General features: G+C 43.4%; 1 protein-coding gene across 2 annotated transcripts in view; it reads left to right on the forward strand.

Annotated features, from left to right (window-relative positions):
• VGLL4 (vestigial like family member 4) overlaps window positions 1-26817 on the forward strand; it is a 79919-nt gene that overhangs the window by 39371 nt on the left and 13731 nt on the right. For both annotated transcript variants that reach the window (XM_062500582.1, XM_062500581.1), the window contains one exon: window positions 18921-19107. In XM_062500582.1, coding sequence (XP_062356566.1) covers window positions 18921-19107 — 187 coding nt within the window. The remainder of the gene's footprint in view (window positions 1-18920; window positions 19108-26817) is intronic.

Genomic DNA, 26817 nt, shown 5'->3' on the forward strand with positions numbered 1-26817 from the left:
CTTCTTTCTTATCCCATGCTTTCTTTGTTAGGGCAAGAAAACTCGTTTAAAAGAAAAACAACTTTCAGGATCCCTGAAGTTTTTCATTGCAGGATCCTTTAACTTCTTCACTGCTCTCTGCAGTAATTTATTAATTGATAATTAATTAGTGTTTTCTTTGGGAGCAATTGATAACTTCTGATGAAGACCATGGAATTTTATGCACAACTTTATTTACGTAATACTTCTTTCTGAGTGTTTTGTTGACTAAGTTTTGTTGCTCTGTAGTTTTGACTCATTAGTTCAATTCATTGTAATTATGCCTATTATTTATGGAAGATTCTTTCCAGCCCCCTTTTTATTCCCCACCCTCTTCTGCAGTAATTGTTATTTAACCAGATCTTAGCTTTAATATTTCAAAAGCAAAAGAACAGCTTAAGGAATGCACTCTGCTGGAGCAGTTTTTGTTTAGGTTAAACATCTGTTGCTATTTTCCTTATTCTGGAAGTTAACATTTTTCACACTAAAATAAACACACACAAAATGAAGAGAAGAAAAGCAAAACTTCAGTGGTGTTTATAGTGAGGTGTTTATATCCCAATGGTTTTAAAAGTGTAAACACTGGCAACATCTGCTCTGAACTCAAAGGGTGTTTTAGAGATGCCTACAGATCTTCCAGGCCTCTGCCATAGTATTTATTTTATAAGTGAGTTGTGGCAGCAGTGATGGATCTTGTCTTTCCAGGGATGCTGTTGCAGTAGTAGCTGTATTGACAACAAAACAACACCCTTTCAAACTCTATTAATTAGGACTTACTGAAGGCCATACTTGAACTACTTATAGATTGATGCCTTCCTGAAAAGTACTTTTGAAGATGTAGGATAAGATAAAAAGAAAAACATTGTGTGGTGGGAAAACAGGTTTGAAATTATAGAGGAAACAATGATGGGCCTATAGGCCTCAGGAAATAGATGGGTTCCTTGTTCCTTTAGATTCTCTCTTGAAACATTTGTTTTTGGTTTTTGAGAGGATTTCTATGCTGGTAATATGTGTCAGTGTGTTTTATGACGTTTACTGGTGGTTTTACTCTGGAACCAGCACTGGAGCTGTTGGATTTGCAACAGCCTGTGGATCAGAGATGTGTTGATACCTAAGAAATAGGAGAAGTTCCTCCTGCACTGTGTGCGTTTGGCAACCCTTTAGTTGGACATGGAGCAGAGGAGTGTAATTTGCATCCCGAGAGGAGTCCTGATTTTTCTTGCCCAGCAAGAGTCACATATAGCAATTTGTTATCTGTGAGCTGCAGGCTGCTGACTTAATGCCAGCCCTGGAGAGCCTTCCCTGGCTGGGAGGGGCAGGAACCTCCCAAGAACCTCAGCTGTGTCTTCATCTCAGTCCGCTCTTAAATTGTGCCATTCATGGTCACACTCCAGCCACGGAGTTTCCAGAATGGAAATATTGTTCAGGTGCTGTTTAGTTCGTTAGACACATCTCTGATTTTGGCCTCCTCTCTGGGGGAAGAGAAAAAATGGTGATAACATAGATGGGATCTGCCTTGTGGGCAGCAGAGTGTCCTTCTGCTGGAGCTGAAGGGAGAATGGAATGGAAGAGCTGGGACTTCTCCCATTAGCTGTTCAAAAGTGAGCCTGTGCTGCAGGCTTAGCTCTGCAGGTCGAACCTCACCTGAGGTTGGCTGTTTCCTCAGACATGGGATGATTTTTTATTTTCTGTTGTAAGGTTGGTGAATGTTTCAACAGCTTCTGCCAGATAGACTGGCACAGATTCTCTAGAGAGGCTGTGGAGTCTCTGCCTTTGGAGATACTCAAATCCCACCTGGAGCCCTGAGCATCCCACCCTGCCTGAGGCTGGTTTTGAGCAGGAGGTTTCTAAATGGCCTCTAAAGATGCCTTTGTCCTCTTGGATATTTCTCCACTAATTAAAACAGTCACAGCCAGGAAAATTATTATAACTAGAAATTAGGGGGGAGAGTTTTAGAAAGGGGGTCCATAACTCTGAAGCACAGGATAAAGCCATTTCCTTTCCTCAAGGCTGTTTGTTTTACACTGATTATTTATGTTGTTTGGAGGCTTTTCTTAATGTCATTGCTAGCTTTGAGCCCCCATGATGCCCCATGGTAATCTCAAATCCAACTGATGCTTTTGGAGGGAAATCTGAATTTTAATGAATTGGTGGGGTTTTTTTAACAAGTTGCATAAAACAGGCATTTGAGTTTTGTCTCCCTGTCCAGTGAAGGAAATTTTTAAAATAATTCAAATGGGAATGTTTAGTCCTCACTAATGGAAAATGACAGTTATATTAGTGATGATCGACCATTTCAAGCAATTTATTATAATAGTTTTGGTACATTAGGAAAGAAAAGAAGAAATAATTAGAGAATTGTTGCCTTGGCATCTGGCTGCTCATCTTTAGCGTGAATACATCTGATATTCTTCTACTAAACATTTGCTGCCAGTGATTAACAATGGCCATTTAATAAGTGGTGTTTTTAGATCATTGTTTTCTTCCTAATGAGCTCAGGGTCATCAGGAAGCTCCTGGGAGCCCTGGCTGAGGTGCCGAGGCCAGGGAGCAGCACCATTCTGAGGCAGGCTGGTACTCCCAGCGCTTCCTATCAAATGGCAGCCACTTGATGCAGGCAGGTATGGAGGGCTGGAACGTCTGCATCTTGTTTTGTGGTGGTGTTATGGGTGGGTAATGCGATGGCTGGCTTTCACAATTAAGAGATTATCTATTATGTGGATTATAAAAGAAGTTTTACTGATGTATAGGTATGTTACTGTGATTTGTTGTCCCCATAGCCCTCTTTCCCCTCCCTTATTGTATTGTTGTCACTGGCTGGCTTTGGTAGTCGGGGCATTTGGGACGAGGGCAGGCTCATTACTAGGAGGTGCAGCATGGTAACACCTGACCTCCAGTCCAGTTAGGAGAAAATAGTCTGCACCCATGGACAGCAGAGGAAAGTTACCTGGCAGACTTTAGGAGGGGCCAGGGTTGCCTGGTGCAACCCCAGGGGTCTGGAAGGGGGAGCAGCCATTTTGTGGGTGAGCACGTGGCAGAAGGTCACATCCCCCGGCTCTGTGTTCTCTTTCCTTATTCAGTCATTCTCTTGTGTTTGTTTAATAAACCTTTAAAACTGTAACAGTGAGCGTCGTTTCTCCCAGTGGAAACTCACTTAATTCCAGCTCAATATTCCTTCTCAGCCTGGTGTGTGAGGTAATGGAGTGCTCAGAGTTAAAAAAAACATAGCACAGGTGAAGCTGCTTTTTGACTCCAGGGCTGTCCAGCAAGTTTTGGCTCCTGGTTTCCCACGGAGTATGCATGAGGAGGTGCAGTCTCCAGGCAGATTTATTTCATTCTGTTGTTTATCACAGATGGTGGTGTGTTGGAAGGCAGATTTCTGCCTTCCTTCCTCTCTCTCCCAGTTTCAGATGCTCTGGGTTATTGCTTCATTCTCAGGGCTGGAACTGTTGTGCTGGGAAAGGTATAAAGCAATGCAATAAGATGCTAAGAAGTCCCCCCAGGCATGTTACTTGGAGCACTCAAAATAGTTATGCAGAGTTCTTTGGATAGTCCAGAAAACTGGGATATTTTTTTAATTTTAATGTAATGAAGAAAATTGGATCCAGATTTCTAGCAAAACACCCCTTTTTGGTTTGAGGACAGCTTTCATTAGTTAGAGGCATATTACATAATTATTTCACTGACTTCCTGTAAGGCTGGAGCATTCCTTGGCGTGCAGAGCTGGGAGTCCTCTCAGGGCACTGCAAGGCATCCTGAAAATGTGTCTGTCTTCCCCAAAACGCCACTTCAGATGTTTGCTATCACAGATCCTGCTAACTTCATTTGCTTTTTATTGAAATGCAATGTGTTTTCTTAAGTTCTAAAGAACTCTTCTAAAGAAGAGTTTCCATCAGCTTTCTCTGCTGACCTTGCATTTTTCTCTAACATCAGTTTCTTCTATTAACTGCAAAGTTTGGGTTAGTTTCTAAATATGTAAAATTACTTAAGCACTATTATTCTGCTAAGAATTGGATAAGAATCTCTTTCACGGCAAATTAAGTGTTGTTATTTGTAAAGCAGTGTAAAATTTCTGTTCAAAGCCATGTAAATTAAAATGCACCCACAGAACGTTCATCATTTATAGAACATTCTGTGGGTTTTGCATTTTCAGTCTCTTTCATCTTCAGAACAAAATAAAGAGCCTCAGCTTCACAGTTGGGCTCTTCTTGCTCATTTCCTCCTAGCATGAAGTTGGGAATATCCTCTTCAGGACTGACATCAAAATTCAGTTTGTTTTCCTTGTTCATCAAAGGCAGGATAGATTTAGGTCATACTTTTAACTTTTTTTATTCTTTTCCCCTGGAGTTCTGTTGTTCTCACTCTGGATGCTAGTTCAGCATTTGTACTGAGAACTCAAACAAGGAAATTAAAAACCCAAATATAATAGACTTATCCCACAGCTTTCTATAGATAAGATGGGCAGCATATTTTTTTTTCCTGAGATAAAAGGTAGTGAGGTTTGCAGCAGTAAGTTGAATTCTGTGTTAATGAGCAATTTGCTTAAAGGCTGTAACTTGTTACTCACAAGTCAAATTTGTTGCAGTGCCAGGTCTCTTTGGATATAAATCCCGGGATTTTAGGAGACACTGAAAAAGCTTAAATTGCTCCAGAGTTTGAACAATGCACTGCATTGTATGGTGAGCTGTTAGAGAAAAAATAAAGCTTAAACAAGAGTCTTCATTGTGTGGCATCTAAAATTATGAATGAAAAAGTTCATCCATATGTATTGGCTTTGCCTTTTTTAAATATCTGCTTTGCATGAAAATAGTTGTCTATTAATTTCTTTTTGAGGTTTAATACAGATGGGCCTTTATATTTGATTTTGGCTGAATAGACTACAGAGTTTGAACATGCTGCATGCAGATAGAGTGCCAAACAATTTAGCAAAGTTGTTTACACTAACAACAATCCAGCAGGACAGAGCCTATAATTTCTCACTGATAGTAGTGTGAGGTAGCGATGAACACAAGTTCCTGGAGAAGTGTTTACAAAAATGGCTTTATACTTCCTCAGCATTAAAGAACTTTGAGGACTTTGGGGTTGAATTCCTTCTTTAAAGCCGGCCAGTTTTTCCTGCAGCCTGGATCATCCCCCTGGAAATTGCTCTCCAGATCAGCATGGCTAGCTGCACACACAGGGGCATTGTTCGTCCCTGCCTTTGGGGATAACTGTGGGCAGGAGCAGACACCAGCAGTGCCACCAGGCTCCCTCTGGATGTGCTGGGGGCAGATTCATCTCACAGCTTTTTTAGGTGTTCTCATTCTCAGCCTGTCCCTGCAAGTGGGCTCAGCGGTGAGTGGAGCTCAGGGAGCGCTGCCATGTGTCCTGGGAGGGATGGGGGCACATGGATCCTCCAGGGCACTGAACAGGCAGTTGAGCTCTTAATTAGGGTTATCTCTGCCTACTTGTAAACCTCAGGTCACAGATGGATGGAGCTGGAAGAGGTCTGGTCTTAATAGCAGGAGTAGCTGGCGCTGATTGTAGGGTAAGGCGAGCCTGGAGGACTTCAGTTCACAGAATCACAGAATGTCCTGAGCTGGAAGGGACACCCAGGGGTCATGGGTCCAACACCTGTCCCTGCACAGACACCCAACAATCCCTGAGTGAGCATCCCTGGAGCGTTGTTCCTGGAGCTCTGGCAGTCTCGGGGCCGTGCCCGTTCCCTGGGGAGCCTGGGCAGTGCCAGCACCCTCTGGGGTAGAACCTTCCCCTGAGATCCAACCTGACCCTCCCCTGATGCAACTTGAGGCCATTCCCTTAGAAAAGGTCATTCCTTGTTAAGAAATCTCTCACTACAGCTTCTTGTGCAACGTTGGTGAAGTGGAGGTACCCAGCACCACCACAGCACTGCTTCCAGCCCAAGAAAAAGTCACCCAGAAACCTCGGTGAGGTGATGGGACTTTATCAAAGATCTTCAGAGATCCACTTCTAATAGGAATGGCAGTCCCTAAATCTCAGAGTGATGTGGGTGATGGGAGCAAAAGTGTGAAACTCAGGTTGGATTCATTCCTTATCTACGTTTCAGAGCACTGGTTGATATCAGATGGTTTTTTTAAAACAAATTTAGAATGTTTCCTTGCCTAAATTTCATGGCACTGTTTGGTTAAGTTGGTTAATAAGATTTAAGTAACACTTTCTTCTCTTTTAAACTTGGTTGTTTCTAGTGATAAAAGCAAGAACTTGTTAAGCACAGTAGCACTTGGTGCAGTCCAGCTTTCCCCCCCAGAAATGCGTAATGCTTTGTGCCTCATTTTGGTTTTGGAGAAAAAGCTCATCCACAAGTGGTGTTCATGGACAGACGTAGATAATATTTGGGATAAAGTGGAATGTTGCAGCACACAGGGAGGAAGGGAAGTTGCCTTCAGCAGCCTGGTGCCAGCTCAGTTCCCTCAGAAAACCTATGGCTCCTGTCCTTTCCTAATTCCTGTTGTTACAAGAGTCTCTGGTTATTTAAAGATGTGTTTTCACTCCTCATCACTTCAGAGAGTTCCCTGTCAGCTGTGAGAACCAGGCATTGTAGTATCTAACTTTCCTCCTATTCTTCCAAATGTTGCTAGCAGGTTCCAGGAAATATATTTGCTCTCCCAGGGAAAGTTTGGAACCAGTTGTGTTTAAAAAGCAGTAGTTTTTCCTGGAAACCCATTTGACAGGGCAGACATGGAAACCTCAGCTCTGCACTTTCCTGCTTTGTGAGGCTTAATATCTATTTCCCAGCATGCAGAAATAAGGGGGTTTTGCTGTTAAATATGGATTGTAGTTAGATGTGAGAGAGATTTAGTAATTTTTTTAATTTTTTTTCCCAGGGTAGGAATGGCAGTGTTGTAAGGGAATGTAAACCAATTTATTACTTTTGCTTTAACTCAAAATCCCAGGATGGCAGATTGGCAATACCCTTTGTAGTTGCAACCTACCAAGTGCCCAATCCAGCCATCTTTTGCATTAAGAAGAGTGGAACCTAAAGCTGCCAAATGGATCTTTTTAAGTAGCTGTTGTTCTTTAAGAATGAGTGGGAATTTACTTCTTTTTTGCAAATGGTATCAACACTGCTGTGCTTGCACTTCAGAGATAGTATTGAGAGTTCCAATTTTGTTATTTAGTTGCTAATGTTTAATCAGAAGTAAGTTAAGACACTTGTGACAGTAGCAGGTCTGGACACTTTCAGAGAAGAACCTTTCAGAAAATTACGGTTCTTGGCTCCAGGTTACAACATGGGAGTTGTTTTCTGTGATGCTCTGCCGATTGTAATTAAATGTCCCTGTAAAGAAAATTAAAGTTGTCCAGGCAAAAGGAAGCTATTTCTATGAATCTAACTGATCTAGGAAGATTGGTAAATGCCACACAAGAGCTAGCCAAGTAAAATAGGACTATTTAGTTGTTCTGTTTATATTCTTTGGAAAGCAACGTTTTCTAAAGCAGCTCAAGAAAAACCATAGAGAAAAAGAAGTTGACACAACTGTGCCACCTCCTTCGTGGTGCTTTTGTCCAGAACACATGAAATGAAGATGGGGTGAGGGAAATGCTGTATGATTCACATAGGACTAGTCTGAACTCAGCCAGTTCCTTGGATTTAGTATAAATATTTATGGCATTGAAGGGTTGGTGGTTTTTTTTTTTTATTATTTAATATTCTTCCTGGTGCTCTGGATCCTTTTTAGATGTCCTCCTCAGACATCTGGTGTGCAGTGGTGCTTGTTTAACCCCCACTCTGCAGTTTTCCTGCTGGAGCATCTCAGAGCTGTTGCAGCCACTCTGTGGTTGGTGTGAATGAAATCTCCTTGGGCCAGCTGGGGCAATGCTGACGTGCACACTTTTCCTGCTCCAGACCCAGAGGTGAACACTCTGCTCTTGTCCTGCTGCAGGCATCACACTGAGCTATTTATCAAAGGTGGCAAAAATAGGAATTCCAGCATGAGCAAGGATGTTTACAGAGCCTTGGCTGGGTTCTCTATCTTCAAAAATGCTTCTCTCATTAATGTTACATAATCCATGTATTGAACTCAGCTCCTCACAAAAAAAAAGTTTAAAAAATTTGTTATCTTTCTTTAAAAACTCTTAAAAGACCAAATATCTAAGACTGTGACCACTTTGAGGTACATTATGTTTGCCTTAACAGCTAATCCATGGATGTTCTGAGTTTTTCTTTCAGTACAGTAAATTGAGCACCACCCTGTTTGAGTTCAAGTGTTTCTCAAATGGTGCATTTAGCAACAAGTATGACAACAAGTATTTTAATGCTCACATTTGCATATATTTTTAATCCCCTCTGCAGAATTCTTGCTCTCACAGAAGCCCAGTTAATGCAACTTTTAGCCACCCCTGTGAAGCAAACAATGAATGTTATCCTTATTTACAGTGGGGAATAAAGAGCTGTAATTGGTTGAACTCACAGAAGTCTGGGATAAAGCTGACAGCAGCATTCCAAGTGCCTCAGTTGGAATATTTTGCCACAACTACTAAATCTTACTGTGACCTCTTAGTAAAGAAAATTGCTTTTACCTGTTTGAGATGTTCAAATAAAATATGTAATTAATCAGCTAAGCAGGTAAAAAACCAATGATTTTTGAACTGGTGCTCTATGGATTTGATCCTTACTTTGTGCTCAGCAGTCATGGGGGGGAAACAGGAGCTTTTGAACCAAAGTACTGTGACTTTGGTCCCTCTGGAGTGGACCCCACCCCAAGTGAGGTGATGGAGTCTCCTTCGGTGGATGTCGTTGAGTCTTTTTAGCTGATAAAAGGAATGAGGCCTTGCAGACAATGCTGGGAAGAATCTGTCTGAGGCACAGGACCTCCCCAGGTCTGTTCATTTAGATCAGAGCCCATTGAGTTGGATAAAAGGAATGTGCCTACAGATGCTGGCAGTTAATTTTTATATTTTCTTTGCAGGATGAGTTGGGATCAGAGACTTAATGAAATAGCAGTCCAGCTGTGCTTGTGCAGTGTGAGCCAGGCTGAGCCCATTTATGAGCTGAAGCAGGACTTCTAAACCTTTTAATTAATAATGCAGTGTCTCACTGCCCCCAGCACTGCTGTTTAGGTCCATTAAAAACTAAAGAGTGCCTGCTTAATTATGGGGTGGAACATCTTTAATGTGGGATAAGGGGGTAGAAATCTGCAGAAATGTTTTCCAAGTGAGATGGGGAAGGATTTAACAGGTGATTCACTGGGGAATTATATCATAGTAATGCAGTGAGAGGTTTGATTCCTGGCTCCTGTGGGGATAGTGTGAAGTGACTGGTGGGTCACAAACACACAGCTGACATATTTTTTGTTACCTTTGTTTTACCAGCCCATCTTCACTTGCCTGTCTTTTCTGGGTTCTGTCAGGACTGAGTTGCTTCTGCCGCTCTGAAATAAATAGAGAAGGAGCCTAGAGTTGTTGTCCAAAGGGAGGTTCAGCTAAGGACTAGTAGGTACAGGGCAGGAAGACACAGTCCTAATTAAAGGTCTTTGAGCAGCGAGTGTAACTTTGGTGCTGCTCACTCCTTCCAACCCCATGACTATCAAGATAGCTTCAGAAATAAGAACCTCTGCTTGCTCTTGTTTTTCCAAGAGTTCTGGAAAACCTGTCCTCAGTGCCCAGAAAACTGTGAGAAAGGCTGCCCAGGCAGCATGTAATTTCTTGGTAGCAAACACAATCCCTCCCTCCATCTGCCCTGCCTTCGCCTCCCCTTGGAGAGAACACTGATTTGAAGTGACCCTGCAACTTGGCCCCACAAACCTCCCCCTGCTTGTGAAATAAACAGCCAAGCTCTGGGCTGGACAGTGGTTCCATCCACCCATCCATCCACCCACCCATCCACCCATCCCCTGGCACTGTGGGCCTGGCTGCCTTTTGTCCTTGGGACAGCCTCCAGCAGTCCCAGTGCTGCTGCTGGGCTGGCTGGGAGTGCTCAGATTCACATCCACCACCTTCAGTCTTCTGGGCAGCAGTTCATTCTCTGCTACCAGCTTTTGCACAGCTAAACCTTACAGTGCAGCAGCAGCTCTAAAGCTTTTGTGCTCTTTGGTTAGCTATTTTTTTTCCGTACATCTCTTCATAGATTTTTTTCTTTTTTTCCCAGTAAAATTTATGTTATTGTGTGTCACGAACCCAAGATTAAAAACTGCTCTGTCAGAGGCACAGACTTAGTTTTATCTTTTTTTCTTAGAAGAGGTGGTGTGTGCCTGTTAGTTTTGGAAGACAGTCCTGTCAGGAACAATAGTGATATTTTAGCTTTTATATGTTCTTTTTACCAGCATCCATAAACCTGGAGAAATTATATGGAATCCTTTCCTCTGAATCTCATGAGCTGCACTGTTCTCTGGACTCTTCTAGAAGCCTTCACAAGCTCTTGGTTCTTAAAACATTGCAGGAGAGCAGCATGCTCTCTCTCAGAGTGCTGAGCTATATCTCAGGATAATACAAATCCAGAGGATTGAGAGTCTTATACTGCAGACTCTACAAGGCTTGTGCTGAGGCTGAAACGGGGCCCAGCCAGTGCCTCAGACAGCAAATCCAATCCAGCACACGAGGAGGGGGCAGGCTGGGATGTCCTGCCCGTTTTCCATGGCCAGAGAGTGGTCAGAAGCTGATCTCGTTTCCCTCTGAGGGCTCCGTGGCTCTGAGGGTTCCCAGTGTCCGACTGCCCCGCGCAGTTGTCGCTGCTCCCTCGCTCTCCCTCTGCACAGGGGACTTTGGAGCCCGTTCTGAAGGACAAAGGGATTTTGTTCTCCACAGTGGATTCTTTGTGGGAGATGAGTTGGGATTGTTCCTCTGCTCAGTGGATTAAAATATAGGATATTCTGTCCAGCTTGGCTGGAGAGCCTCAGTGTCCTTCATGTGGGAGACCATGAGGCTGCACATCAGGTAGCAAAACCAAAGTGGAAATCCAACTTTTTCCTGTGTTTGTGGGGCTCAGTGGGACATTTTTCTCATTTCACTGTGGTTTAGGGAGAGAATGTGGTCACTTGGATGCAAGTCCCAGGGATCCCCTCAGGATCTTCACAGTGCCCTGGGCAGTGACCCTGCTTTGTTCCAGATCCACCCCAAAGGCAGAACCCACCTGTGCATGTCTTTTCCTAACATTTTAAATACATCTGCTTTTCTGATCATATTTTAAAGCATTTCTGTCCTCTCTTGAGGGCTGTTTAATCTTCCAGGTAGGGAATTTGGGGAGAAATAAAATGGGAATTAAAGAAACATTGCTGGAAAGTGTGATATCAGATTTCACAGCTCTTTTAGAGAGCTCATTTTCTTGATGGTCTGAATTTTTCCACGTGTAGCAAAGGAGAATAATGTGAGAAAAGGTGTTCAGAGCATGTTTATTTTAAACTGCAATAAAAGCCTGTAGTAGTTCTAAAAATAGGCTTCAGTTGATATAAGTGGAATTTTTATTTTACTTTTCTGTTGCACCTTTTGCTTCAAATCCTTATGAAGGAAAACATGCACAATTTGTTGGATTTGCTTTTAATACCACTCCGTTGCAAGTGAACATCTCAGAATTAATGTTTGAAGCATGGTTGCTGTAGAACATCCTGACTGTGTTAATATCCACAAGGGACACTGAACACTGAGAATTTAATTTGTGTTACAGGTTCATATCCATGGAGTATCAGCCATTGGGGCAGAGGGGGGGTTTAAGCCTGAGTATCCACTAACAGAAACAACATCCAAAAAAAACCCCAAAACCAACCAAGCAGAGAGGGTAACAAATATTTTCTCTTAAGGGGGAATTATTCAGATCTGAGCTTTCACAAATTGACTTTGTCTCTCTTTGCCATCACTTGACAATTCAGCTATAAGGTAGGATTTATTGCATTGAAATAACTGCTTTAGCCCCCAGTCTTGCAATCTCTTCTGTAGTGACCTTGCTGTGACTTTGATTTACTTTTGGAATAGATGGCAGGGCTTCTGGCTTTGGTTGTTCCAGCTGGTCTTTGATTAGTTTAGCTTTGCCATCTTTTATGTAACAAAGTCATTTAAGACTCCCAGTCTTGGTGATCAAGAAAAGAACATCTACACCTGAAACTGCCTTTGGTCTGGGACACAACATCTTCAACATGTTGCCATTATTATATTTCATTCACCAAAAAAGAATTTTTTGATAATGCTTTTACATTTTCAATAAAATCACATTATCACATGTGTCTTTTGCTGCCCAGTAAAGAGGAATGTCATGTTTGCTAAGCAAAAAAGAATATGGAATTTACTGTTTTCTGTAGGAAGTGTAGATGATTCTTCTCCCTTTGTCCTCATTTGTCCCCTCCTGTGTCTGGGATGCCCAAACTCTGCTGCCCTTGGCTGAACTCAGGAGCTGGGCTTAGCCCAGAGCTTGGTTCTTCTCTGAGAAAAGACAAAATTATAATTGTGCTAATTTTTAGTCCCTCATAACTGACTTTGGGTGGTTAATTCAGGTTTTTGCTGGGAGAGCTGGCAGAAAGGTTCTGAGGTTTCTGCTGGGGTGCAGCCCTGCTCCTTGAGCACAAACCCATCCTGTGTCAGAGAAATCCTTTTCTGACACTGCTGTTAACAAGCATTGTAGATAACCCTGGTGTTATTTATCTGTTTTAGCATTGACTACATCCACATCTTGCCTTCCAGATCATTGAAATCTTGTTTTAGCCACAGTTTGAACGAGTACAGGTACTCTAAGCAGAAAAAGCAACACATTTTTCAGAGTTTTGTAAGAGTTACCTAAATGGGACTTGATCTTAAGGGAAAGCTGCAAATTTATGAAGTAATCTCATGGTCTAAAGTTAGACCCAAGGCTGAGTTGGGCTGGAACTGAACACAGCCTCACAGTCACAACTCTTGAGGTGTGAAAGCTGCAATTTGACAGAGGAAATATTAAGGAGCTCTGCCAGACCACAGCATTAAAATTTATTCCACCCTGCTTTCTTTGTGGCAAATCTGCTGCCCTGTTTCTTGCCCTGCCATCGATTCTTGCCTCCTTACCAAAGAGACTCCCTCAGCTGGTACCTGAATTTTTCAGACCTTGTTGAAGTGTTCAGCAAAGACTTTTTTATTAACCTTATGTATTTGTGAAATAGTTTGTGGAACTGAGGCAGTTCCCCAGCTAAGGCAGTTGATGTAGCCATGGTATTTTGTACAGCTGTGCCTTTACACTGTGAGGAGAGAGAATTTCAGATGAGTAGTCAGTTTTTCACACTACCTTTGAAGGAGCAGATGGGGTAATGTTGGCTTGGGGGAGGCAAATTTGCCATTTTCTGCCTGTTGAACTGTAGTTTTTGGTATGTAATACAGCGTTTTCAAGAGCTATTAAGTAGAAATCATCTCTAATTTAGATTACCATTATATTTTTGGAAGGATCCTCAGGAGAGCCTGCTGCAGGCTGCCAGTGATGCTGCTGCACCGAATTCTGGCTCCTTTGTGAGGCTTTTGAAGGAAAGAGGAGGGAAGTGGGTGGAGGTGATTGAATGCAGAGGTCACTATTTAATGTCCCTGCCTGCAGTGTAGAGCAGAACGTGTCCCTGCTTGGCAGGCAGGGGCAGCTGGAGGAGCCAGCACAGAGCAGTCACTTGAATCACTGTATTTTGGTTTTGGCCATGGGCTTTCTGGCATACAAATCTCAGCACAGTGGTAGCCAGAGCTTGTTTCCAGGAGTAAGTGCTTTTCATATGTTTTGTAAACGGAGGAGAAGGGGCTTTTGCCAATTTTTCTCCACATGTGTATGTGACTTTCTGGTTCCTAAATTAGCTTTTTGTTATCATAGTAGAAAGTCACTAAAATATGTGGCAGATAAAGGAATCAGTAAGTTGGCTGCTGAAAGAAATCTATCAATTATAATAAAGACTATTTCCAAGATCTGATTTCTTAGCAGCATGTTTTAATCAGGCTATTGCCATTAATACTTAATTTTTTCTTGTCCTGTAGTTTGCTGTTTTATTATGCTCTCCAGATAGGCCTGTTTAATGTACTCTAAAGGAAATACAGACTACTGTGACTCTGTTTACAGTGGTTGATCTACTACTTCCCAGAATTAAGTCTTATTTAAACTCATCTTAAATCATATCTTCTGTAGAAGCAACCCAGAAATAAAGCAGTGGTGCCGAATGCTGATTTTGGGGATAAAGGATCTTGTTTGTTTTTCTGAATGGGGGTTGCAGAAGCACTCAGCAATGATATAAATAATATAATTTGTGATTCTTCTTGGGATGTCTTTCACCAAAGATTTTCTCCTGAGAGTGGATTAATTTGTTGTCTTTGGTCAAGCAAGTGAAGCAAATCTGCCTGTAACTCTTTTCAGACTGCCTGCAGCCTGTTTCACGCAGATCTGATTTTGGGGGAATTTCCCAGTGCCAGGGCTATCAGTGCTCTGCCAGCGTGCAGTGTGAGGTGAAATAGCACCCAGAGCAGGCAGCTGGCAACATCTGCACAGGGACTCTGCTGCTGCACTGCAATTCTGTGCTGATAACTTATTTTGATGGCTTGTTGAACTGAGTAATTTGTGGTGACTACCCTGCTTGGTATTTGATATCTCACATCATGTGATTATTTTTATTTTGTGCATGAATTGGTATTTTTATGCCATTTATCCCAATTTATGTTGGCACAGACTGACTTCTGTGTTTGCCATAGTGGAACAAAACATGCAATAGTTTAGATATTTGTTCCAATCTATTTGTTATTCAATCTCCTAGTGATCTTTAGAATGTAGCAATAGAAAATAAAATAAATTTTATTTCATAGTATCCTTTTCACATCTATATTGCTTTTGTGAAGATCTTGGATTTTCAGCATATGCCATGAAAGTAAATTTTGATCTTGAATCGATAGAAAAAACTGCCCTTGAAGATCTTCTTGTACTACTCATTCCTGAGAATCTGGCCTTAAGAGCATGAGGCAACTCCTCTCACTAATGAGAGTTTGTCTGGAGGTATTGGAAAAGGTAGTTAAACGTGTGATGCCTGTTAATTAAAGTCTGTTTAATGCTCTTGCCCATGATTTTTTTTAATTAATAGAGTGGCCTGAGGTCATAGTAATTCAATCCAAGACCTTGAAGGTAAGGACCTTGATGACAGACACCACAACTGAAGAATGTTGTTTGTTTTTTTCTAAAAGTTAATAAACTCATCAGGAATTCACTCTTGTGGATAAATCCATCTGTCAGATGCAGAGCAAAAAATGGGTGAGGGCAGTGCCAGGGTTTTCTTTTGAGGAGTTTTATTCTAACCTGCCTAAGGTCTGCACCATGTCAATCTTCAGCTGGCAAGACAAAGCCTTTCATTTCTGGATTGTAATTAATGCTCAGACTTTGTGCATTAAAAGCAGCCAGCAGGAGAGAGGAAATTGGGAGGGGGGATAGGATATGGCAGCCCTGTGTCCATGCAGCCCATACCGAGTCACAGGAAGGAAGCTTGCTGCCAGAGTAGTGTATATATATTTTTTTTCTAGTCTTTGGGGACTCCTGGAGCTCTCAGACAGATTTCAGACCCCTCTGGTGTCTCTCTGTCAAGGCACACTTGTAAAAACACGACTTTTGCTGTTGTGCACGTTCCAGTGGGGCCGTGGCTCCTGCTGACCAGAGCAAGGCAAACAGAGCTGGACATGCTCTGTTTACAGAGAGCTGTCCCAGGGCTGCCAGGGGCCTGACAAACGTGGTGTTGAGTGGAAACACTTGCAGTCAGGCTCCTAAGTGGTTAAAATAAAGCACATTCCTGCTGACTGCATGGGCTGGTGTCAAGCGAGAGCAGAGCTGCTCTATAGGCAGACACTACGTCACGGTGTTATCTTTGTTTAGCTTGTCTGTGCTTTATCATGTTGCCCAACAGTTTTAATAATAAAAGAGAAGGAGGAGGAGAAGAAAAAAAAAAACTAGTATGAATAGTTGTAAGTAGAAATATCTGAAAGCAGCAGATCTGGAGTGCCTTCCACCAGCTGCTGGCTGAAACAAAGAGGAGCATTATGAAAGGCACAATAAATGTGTTTGCTATCTCTGCTCTCAGTTGCAGGGCAGACACAAGCCGTCACAGTAATGAATTTCCAAGCCTGGAGTTTGGACTTGGGGAATTTATAAAACACAGTTGTTTTATCAGAGTGTTGCCTTGCCAGCTGTGTGATGGGAGTCTGGTTTCCATGGAGTGTGGTCAGCTGAGGGAGACAAATCTAGTCCCTAAAACAGCATTTGGGGCCATAGTCTCCTCTGTGGTTTCTTTCTCTCTGCTTCAAATTCATGTTTGGTAAGGAGGAAAGTAGGGGAGAAGGAATTTTATTTAAATGAAGAGCAGTTTTAGCCCTAATCAAATGTGCAGGCCCCGTGAGAACTCACGGTGCTGTGCAAAACCAGTATAGGAATTTGCATTTTATCCCTCTAAATAATGTAAAGAGATTTTTCCTTGTTTCCTTGATTTATTTCTGTTATGTGGACTCCTTTTTGCATTTTTCTCCTGCGTGCTGGGCAGGAGGGGCTGAACAAATGGAACTGTCCTGTCTGTCCTGTAAGAGACTCTCCCTGCTCCCACCTGTTCAGAGTTTGGTTAATTTGATTAATTTTGGCCCAATGGTGCTGCTGACGTCCTGGTATGTTTAGCTGAGGTCTTACTGTTCCCTGCATAACCAGGAAAATCCATTACCAAATTGGATAGGCTTTAATTAGAAGCCCTTCCTTTCTTTGCTAGATTTCTTCAAAACAGGTTTCTTCCAGCATACAATAGAGTTTTTACCAGGTTTTATACTCAGTCTGAACGTTAATACATAAATGCTGTTGTTAACATACATAGAAGAAATGAGTTTTTAAATTTTGAAATACCATTTCCAATTTTGGTGATTGTATAGTATCAGGTCCTGTTTGGGGAAAAAGGGCAAGTTTCTGATTTATTGAGTTGAATAATGTCTAGAGATTTCTGGGGTTTTGTTTTGGGCTTTTATACCCAAGTCAGCTTTACATGGGTATTTAAACTGCCCAAGGTACTGTTAGGAGTTGCTCAGGAGTCAGGAGGAGTTAGGTGCCCACATGGAATTTTGTGTTGGAGTCCCCAGAAGGGATGGGAGGTACTGCAGGGAGAAGAGTGATTGTGCATGGGTGGGAGGACACAACCCCCAGCCCCAGGTGCTGAAAACTTTATCTTTAGACATTTCTCTTAAATGATTCCTATTCAAAAACAGGAGTGAGGGAGATTCCTCATGGAGAGGAGCTGGTGTGATGTGGTTTGCTTTGGAAGTTTAGAACGTGAACACTCTGTAGGTGGAGGTTTCTATTGGCAAAATACAAAGGAAAAATGCACAAATTTTCTGATCTGAAAACAATTTCCAAGAGATGTTGTGTTGATTAAAGTGTTTTTCATGGCACTGGGGTGGTTGTGGGGGCTTTTCAATTAATGCTTGGTTGGAACAGGAGAGCTCTGGGTGTCTTGTCCCAGAGCATTTGCAGCAAGGCACAGTTTTTGCTATTTAGAGCTGAGATGGAAAGTTCCTATTTAGATTTGGTGCCAGAGTCTTTAATAGAAATCATGGCTTGTGGTGTATTATAGGTCAGCATATATTTGCTAGTTTATATTATGCTGACTAAATTGGCAGAATGCTTATTTTTACTGGTAAACATTCAGGAGGTTTTCTCCTCGCTCCTTTTTTTCCCAACAAAACGTTATTTGTCGTGCGTGGAATTAAGGCAGCATTTTATAAATCATCTGCCTCAGTGATGATGTGAAAATGTGTGGTGGCACACAAAGATTTCCATTGTCAGGTACTACAGGGCTCTAGATGGAGTTAACTTACGCCTAATTTTAGGTCTGGAAATTATGGCTGTGTAGAAAACAAAATGCTTCTGGCAGCATAGGAAAAATACAAATTTTAAACTCCATCAAAAGCGGCTATTTCAGGGATATTACCAGAATAGGTAACCCTGGTTAATTTAGCTCCTCTCCAAGCCCCTGATGGAGCCCCAAAAGCACTTTTTAAACATCTTTAAATCCCTATGAGGTCTAAATACAGCCTGAGGATGTGAGTTCCAGTAAAGTCTGTACGTGGTGAAGTGTAGCACTGTGCTTCAAGCTATAGGAGTAGTGAGAATTGAATTTAATTGAAATGGGAAAAGCTTTAACGCCTGTGTCCATGTGTTTGTGCACAGCCAACTGTAGCATTGCTGGAATTATTTATACACAGCTCCCATATGCTGGCAATGGCTTTTTTCTGAGAAGTCTAAGATTATATAAAAACTTACCATCTACTCAGTCTGCCCCCAGTTGGAAATTAGCATTTCTGTGATTCCTCTGCTGAAGAATTGTGCTCTTTTGTTTGTGGGTCCAAGCGTAGTTTTAAAGTATAGAGAAAGACGTTTAAGGACATATTTAAAACTTGAATCAGCAAGTTTCAATTCACCCCGATCTTTCCCTTGCATAGTTATATACCAGACAAGCTTGTTTTGGATAGCTTTTTATAAAGGGAATCGTCCGAGAATCCGAACGTTTATTCAGTTTTAGACCTGGAATATTTGGCATTAACGTGAACTGTAGTCCTGGAATTTATAACCACGACCGTAAGAAGAGGAATAAAGCTTTTATTTCCCAGCGTGCAGTCATGGTTTGCAGAGTGAGGTAACCACAGCCCGGCGCTGGGATTGCAGCCTGCGAGGGGAGGAATCTGAGTGAAAAAGCTGCCGCAAAGATGGCTTAGTTCAGCCCTTGGGATCATCCGGGGTGAGCTGCCCTGTCCTGCTGCCTTTGCTCACCGCTTGTTCAGCCCAGCGTGCTTTGGGATGCCTTGTCCATCCTGCGGCCGCCCCGCACGTGTGCGGTTTGGGAGGCGTTACCGGGGACGTTCGGGGGATGTTGCTGGGGGATTTCGGGGGTTTTGCTGCTGCCCCCGGGGGTGGGGTCGTGCTGTTCCCGTGGTGGTGACCCCCTGACGTGTCTCCCCGGGCAGGTGAAGCGGCGCTGAGAGGGGAGCCCCGAATGCAGCCCCTGCAATCCCCCGCGCTCAGCAACCACCGCACGGGCCCGCCGCCCATCAGCCCCAGCAAGAGGAAGCTCAGCATGGACCAAGGGGACGAGGAGCTGGACTGTGACAACGACCACGTCTCCAAAATGAGCCGCATGTTCAACCCGCATCTGTAAGTGCCTCGCGTCTGCTCCCGCACGGAGCTGAGCGCTGCGTGCTGAAATCCTGTCCTGCCTCAAACTTCACGCTCGGTTTTCCCCCTTTGTTCCAGCTTGAGTGGGAGATCTGCACAAGAGCTGCCGCGATTAGATGGGTTTTCGTGTTTTCCTTTGTTTTCGTACAGCGTGAAGTAACAGGAATTAGCTCAGCCTAACTATTTATAGCAAGCCATACGTATTCACCTTGCGATTTCTGCAGTATTGTTCCCTCGTTCTTTGTAAGGCGCTCCTTTCACTTCCCCCCATTCTGAGGCTCTGTGGCTGGGGGTGGGGAGGCGGCAGCAGCGGCAGCAGGAGGAACACAAGTGCTTTGCATTTTTCCGAGGCCGGGAGCTCGGAGCCAGCTGCTTCCTGGGCTGCCTTGACAACTGGGCAAGCGGCAGTTGTTGCTAAACATCGCTGCTCTGACAGTCAGGTGTGGAATGTGCCGCCCAGGTAAGGCTGGATGAGCTCGTTGGGCAATCAGCACATGCCTTCCTGGGAATGCGAGCCTGGCTGGCACTGCTGGAGAATTCCTGGCATTCCTGCCTGGAGGAAGCCGTGGATGGAGCTCCTGTGGCTGCTGCCTCAGCTCCTGCAGCCCCGGCATTCCACGCATTCCGCAGTCATGGGATGTGGACGGAGGGATTTATCCTCCCGTAAATCACCGCAGCCTTACTCACAGGCTGGGCCCGCAGTCTGCAGCCTTGGAATTTGTTACAAATCGGGAATCCAGCGCTGAAGTAATGCAAAACAATAAAAGCTCGCTTCTCATTTACAACATACCTCCTCCTCTCCCCACCAAATTAACTATTTATAGCCTTTCTCTGGGTCCGGGAGTGCTTGGAAAGAACCGTGTGCTGCATTTCTGGATGCATGACACAATTGAAGAGATTGATGGCATTTTTGAAATGTTATGTAACTTTATGGGGGGGAAAGTGTGATTTTTTTTTTTTAAGGCTCATTTTCGACTCATGAAATAAAACACAGCTGGCAGTTATGTACATTGTAACACTTTATATAGCGGAGGTCATAAAAATAATGAAGTCTGAACCAACAGCCTCATGTGCAACCAAGGTTCAAAACTAAAAGATGCAGGCAGTTATTTCACGCAATCCCTTAGCTGTATGTCAGAGCTGTCTAATATTTTCCAGTGTGGTACATTTTTATGGTTTTTCTCAGTAGATTCTTTCTGTGATTTCGTATATGAAACATGAATCTTTTCTTGTAATAAAAAGCACTGGTTTTCTGCCCAGGGTTCATGTGACTTAATCTGTTTCAATTAAACCATCTGCTGCTGCTGGTTTATAATCTAAAATAGCATCCATGAGGCCATCTCTTTTTCTAATTTATTTTGTAAATTTGATCTGGCCATACAAAAATATGCTTTCAGTGAAATATTAAAAAACTCAAAAAACCCTTGTAATTCATCTGAAATATCTGAATTTCTGTGTATTTCATATATATCAGAAAGTTCATAAACATTCTCTGAATTTTATTCTAATTTCCCTGTCACTGCTTCCAATGAAGTTATTTTTTTGACTGTTTTTCCTGTTTTCCATCTTTTTTTGATTCTTAACAGTAGAATTGGATTACTCAGCCCCTGTGTATCTGTCCTAAGAATTTTGGTTGGGAGATGGGGAAGTGTGTTGTGGAAGTTTGGCTTGTTCACACCAAAGAAGACATAGTAGATTTTGGGAAAGAATTATTTTATGGAGCACGATAATGACAGCCGTTGCAGTGACTTGGAGGTTCTAGAAATGTAAGATTGACAATGCAAGGTTCAGTTTAGCAATCCAAATGTGAGAGATGTGGAGTGTGGAGATCAGGTGTCACAGTGTCCGTGGTGGCAGCAGACATTTCTGTGACTGGGACTGTAAAGATAACTTTGAGGCTGTGTATTTTGAACTTTTCAGGGCCAAGTGCCCTGAAACCACAGGATGAAAGTGTTCATGATACAAAAGCTGGGCATGGCTGACAGAAGTCTTTATAACCTCCAGCAGCAGCTCTTGTTCAGGCATTTGGGTCTTTGTGGTGATGCTGGTAGAACTGGGAAGCAGTTGTGTATTCATTCTCTTAACACCAGCATCTTGTGGCTGGAAATGTAATTAAATAGGCTAAGAATTGTGTGTTTGGTTCTTTATATAAAAGGTGGAACTTTTTCTTTAGCAATTTGATCTTAACTCTGAGGTAGCAGCACCCCACTGTGCTTCAGTGGGAATGAATCCATTGAAAGGCTTTGGATGTGTTATTAGAAATCCAGTTACGTCAGCCTTTTGTTTGGCAACTGAGTGCTTTGAGACATTCCCTGCTCAGGTGTAATTCCCTGAAGGATCATTTGTGAGCTGTACTTGGGTATGTTTACTTTTATTGTGGAAAAACACAACTATTGGAGTGCAGTCTCTGGAGCAGAGTGAATCAAATGCCCTGGCAAGCCTAACAGGATCCTCAAATGTGTAATGGAATTATTGTGCAAAGAACAGTTTATCAAAGGTGCCTTTTCTCAGTGTTGAGATAATAAAATAGACTTGAGAGCTTGTGGATTAATTTAAAAAAGAAAAACCAGCATGTGATACTGCCTCCCTTTTATAGCGTCTGTGTTTTTGTGGTGATAGAAGTGGTGAACACCAGTAAACTGCTCGGCTGGGAAGAACAAATACTTCCAAATTAAAATATAGTGACAGGTAATAGAGAATTCCCTTATTTGAATTTCACACTTTCTGGGTTTTTGGCTTGAAATGCACTCACTGAAGTGAAGTTTTGCTGAAGTAAAAGGTGCTTTAGCTTCGTGCTGCTCTGTGAAGGAGAAGGGAGCTTGTTTTGAGGTTCGGCTTTGAAACATGGCTTTGTTTTCCCGTGAATTCACTAAAACCACCGTGGTTTACAGTACAGTGATGGGGAACTAGGATTACATGAGAATTCAGATGGGTCCTGACCCCTCCTGGGAGCGCCTGGGGCAGCGCTGCAGAGTACGGGCCCCCTCCTGCCCGGGGTCCCTCCTGCCCTGGCTCCTGCCCGGGGTCCCTCCTTTACTGTTTCCCTCCCTCCCTCCCTCCCTGGCTCCTTCCCGGCTCCCTCTTTCCCTGTCTCACTCCCTCTCTCTTTCCCTGTCTCAATCCTGCTCTTCTCCCCCCTCCCCTTCTCCTTCCCTGGCTCCCTCCCGCTCCCCTCTCGCTCTCGTCCCCGCTTCCCTCGGTCCCTCTCTCCCTCTCTCCTCCCGGGTTCTTTGCTTCCCTGCTGGGCTCCCTCCTCCCCTCCCGGGTTCTGTCACTGGTTCCCTCCCTCCCTCCCTCCCTCCCTCCCTCCCGTTCCGCAGCCCGGAGCACACAAAGGCCGCCTTGTCCTGGCCACCCCACAGCCCTAAGAGTCCCCAGCCCGGCCAGCGGGCACAGCGCTGCCCCTTCCGAAGAAATGTCCTCTGGAATTCAGCCGGGACCATTATTTTTGTTCCCTTGTGTGGAGTACGTCAGCCTGCGAGCTGGCGTTTGGGGTTTGAGACGAACAGGCTTGTGCATGGGGAATTTTGCTCTCGTTCCCGTTTGGTTTGGTGGCATTAGGATTGCAATGGCAATTAATTTCCATATAAAAATCTTCCTACGGCTAAATATTCAAAGCTGTGAAATTGAGGGAATAATTGTCTCTTGGTTTGCGTGATAAATTATTTGGCTTTTTCTTGTAATGGAAGGTCTGCACATGAATAAGTTACTTTAGTATGCATCATGTAAAGTGATGTGTAGTTTCAGACTCTTCAAATTCCGGGCTGTCTTCAGTTTTGTTACACTGAAGAATGGTGTCAATCCCACCCCAAACACTCCTAAAGCTGCCTTACACAAGTTTTTAGCCATGAATATCCAATGACTTAATGACACTTGTGACAGAAATTAGTGAGCATCCTTTAAAAGAATGTGTGCTATAAGTTAGCTGTATTTGAAGAGCGTGGAATGATTCAGGTTAGAACAAACCATTTCCTCCAACCTCCTGCTCTGAGCAGGCTCAGCTGTATCCTCAGTGACTTTAGAGTTGCTTAAAGGGAGAAATTTAGAGTTAGATTTGAAATATTGAATAAATAAAGTTCCTCGTTAGAGCGGGATTCTTGTCACCTTCCTCCTTAGCTTGGCTGAGGACGCAGGGTGGAAATGTTCTGCAGAAAATCAGGTCCCTGTTGTGGAGGAACGTGGCTCCAGCAGGGCTTGAAGAGAGGCACAGCTGGCTCTCAGAGGTAGCGTGGGACTTGTCAGAGAAGCTCTTTGCTACAACTGCTGCTCTTTGGGTTCCAAACTTCATGTGGTGTTGAGAAATATGTTTTCACTGTCATTTTATTGTGACAAATTGGAGTTGGGAAAAAGCCCCAGCACACAGCTGAGAACACCCAAAGTGTCTCTCGTCTGCTGAGTGAAGCATCTTCACCCAGCCCTGGGCACAAATGTGCCCTTGAAGGATTTTGGGGTTCACCTGGGGCTCTCAGAGCAGTCCTGTTGGAGCTGAACTCCTCAGTGCAACTGAGGCAATGTGGCTCTTGTTGTTTAAGTGGACAAAGGATCACAGAGCAAGTTTCAAACTACTTTTCCTAAATTATTTTTTTCCTTTTCTTCTCTGCATTGCATGAATGATGGAGTGAATCAGACATTTTCGTGTTTATTAATGGAGATCACACATTGCACAAAATTTAAATTGTTTTCAAGAAATATATGTTAAATTGTACCTTCAGAGACAGACTTGAAAGAGCCACCATATCTGAGTTAATATTTAACACAGAGTTCTGCAGTTCTTAGCCAAGGGGGAGTTTCAGAAAGCGCTCCAGTCCCTTTCACTTGAAGCACACGTGAAAGGTTTGTTAGGAGCAGTTTCAGGGCTAAAAGCAATTTGATTGATAGCTTATCAGTACTTCACAAAAAGACCTATCTGTCAAAATTGGGGTAGATGTTGAGGTACTTGAAAAACCAGGCAATGTTAGCTCAGGTGTCTCCTCCATTTGCACACAGAAGGGGTTTGTTAGCCAGCTCCAGATTTCTGCTTTGGTATCATGTTTTCCACTTTCATTTTCCATCTTTTGTGGAGGAGCATGACCCCTCCATGGTGTGGCAAGGCTCCAAGGTGCCTCTGGAGGGGAAAAGCTGTGTTAGTGTTGTACAGAGGGGTTTGATCACCCACTTAGGGAAGGCATCCGGGGTCCTGGGTACTCAGGGATGGAATGGGAACTACAGAATCACAGAATATTCTGAGCTGGAAAGGACCCTCAAGGATCATCAAAGCCAACTCTTACATGAATGGGGAATCCCTTAAGCCCTGGTGTTGGATTTTTCCCCCAGGGTAAAAGCAAGATTTTACATTGTGTGAATCAACCTTTATCTATGTGGGGTGAAATTCAGCACCAATCCAAAAGCCTGAGATCTTAGAAAGAAGCAAGAAAAGAACCAGTAACCTTTGCAAACATACTCTGGATGTATATCCAATCCCATGGAAACAAAGGTTTAATCTCACTTCTCTCTGTTTAACCATTTTCCCAGATGTTTCCTGCAGTTTGACAGATGTGCCTTTTACTAGAAAGTTGTGCTCTTGAGAATGAGAATGTTATGGACACGGTTGCTATAGACAATGACTGTGTGAGGGTAAGGTTTGGAATAAAACCTTACATTAATTTCTAGTTGAATCAGTAGTTTTGTTTCCCAGGCTGGCAGTGCTGATGCTGTGGGATGGCAGGCACAACCTGGCAGGTTTAACTCCTCCCTGTAGCATTGCCAGGTGCTGGCAGACTGCTGGAATTCCCAAAGAGTGATCTGGGGCAGAAAGCTGAGGGATCCCAGGGAATCCTTGAGCTACAGGACTGGAGGCTGTGGGATACCCTGAGACTGGGCTGTGCAGGGCTGGGGCTGGGTTGGTGTCAGGTTTATCCTCAGAGAAGGAGGAGGGGAATAAAAGGGCTTTGCTGCCATTGGAGTCTGGAGGGTTTGATCCCAGTGATGGGGTTGTTTTCTCAGTGGGAATTCTGCAGAGATGGATCCTGCTGGAGATGAATCCAGATGTGGATGGACCCTGGTGTGAGTGGGTCCCACGTGGGTGGACCCTGGTGTGAGTGGGTCCCCTGTGGATGGATCCTGGTGTGAGTGGGTCCCACGTGGGTGGACCCTGGTGTTATGGGTCCTGTGTGGATGGATCTTGGTGTGGATGAATCCCCAGGTGGATTGGTCCCACTGTGGATGGAGCCTGTGTGGGTGGTTACAGAACCACAGAATATTCCGAGGTGAAAAGGACCCAAAGGATCGTCAAGTGCAGTGCTTCAGGGCATGGCCCATATGGGGATTGAATCCACAGTTGTGGTGGTGTTAGGTGTGGCTGTATCCCATGGAGGTGGATCCCATGTGGACAGACTGACACCACTGACATGACTGATGTTCCACTGCCCAAATGTTGCTTCATAAACTTTTGTCACATTTTTCATCAGTAACTGTCATAATTCACAAACCAGTACCTTCAAAAGGGAGTAAGCACACTCCCCAAACATTTTTGCTTGTGATTTGCTACTCTAATTGTCTCCCCTAAACCAGAAGCTGCTGTAAGAGGAGCCAGTTGACTGCAGAGTGTGGGTGCCTGAGCTGCAGAAATGCCCTGCAAACACTCTGCTGCTGCTGGGGTCCATTTGGTTACCAGCTTTTCAAGGAAATATTTTACTGGTCTGAATAGTTGTGCAATATACAATGAAGCTGTTACTGTTTTTATAGTGCTTCCAGAGTTTTTGGTAATTCAGATTTTATTAGCAATTACAAACAGTTTCAATAAACTTTTAATGAAATGTTTATTCCTTCCTTAAAACAGCCTATGAAAAAAGTCTAATTTCTTAAAACCAGTTGTTTAAACACTGCTCTTGGTCTAAAGGCCTAAAGAACCTGCATTTTGTTGGGTTTTTTTGGAGAATTTTTGAAATGTCTGGAAGTGAATTGTTGTACTTTCTCAGCTTTTCCTGCTTCACCTCAGCTAATGCTGCAGTGTGTATGTATCTGATGGATAGAGATCATAACTGTGAGTTTTAAGGATCCCAGGGCCTTTTGCCTCTTTCTCATTAGACTCAGTGAAGCTGGAAGGGAAGGCTGTGTAGTCCCATTTTCTCACAATGATTTGGCACAGTTAATTCCAGCACTGTGGAATTTTCAGAGGCTGGTTTCTGTTGTTAAAGCTCTTACCAAATAAACTGGCCATGCTCATGTTGTTGATTTCTTTTACTTCCCCTATCATCTATTTGAAGAAAATTTTTAATCTGCTCCTCTGCTGCAAAATTCAACATGATGCAGTCTTTTAGGTGGTGGAACTAGGGAAAATCCTACAGATTTGTGAGACTTTGGAGTTAATGGATTGATTTAATCTGGTACTGACTTGTACAAAAACAGTTCCATGACAGGCATCAGGTGATGAGCAAAAGTACTTTTGATCAAAATCAAAGTACTATTTCCAAATAAAACAAAGCAAAAAGATATTGTAAGGAACAACCCAGTGAATCCTCTAAGAGAACATAACTGGCATTTTTGTATTTTCTTTAACACTCCTGCCTCGTTTCACCAGAGAGTTTGAACACCAGCAGGTTTTCCCAGAGCCTGCAGGACAGCCTGAAGTACCCTGGCAGTGCTGAGTGCCCCAGGCTGATCCTGGAGCACTGCTGCATTTGATGTGCAGCCTTTCCCCTGACACTGGCC

The sequence above is a fragment of the Cinclus cinclus genome, chromosome 12 (genome assembly GCF_963662255.1).
Source record: "Cinclus cinclus chromosome 12, bCinCin1.1, whole genome shotgun sequence".
Lineage (NCBI taxonomy): Eukaryota > Metazoa > Chordata > Aves > Passeriformes > Cinclidae > Cinclus > Cinclus cinclus.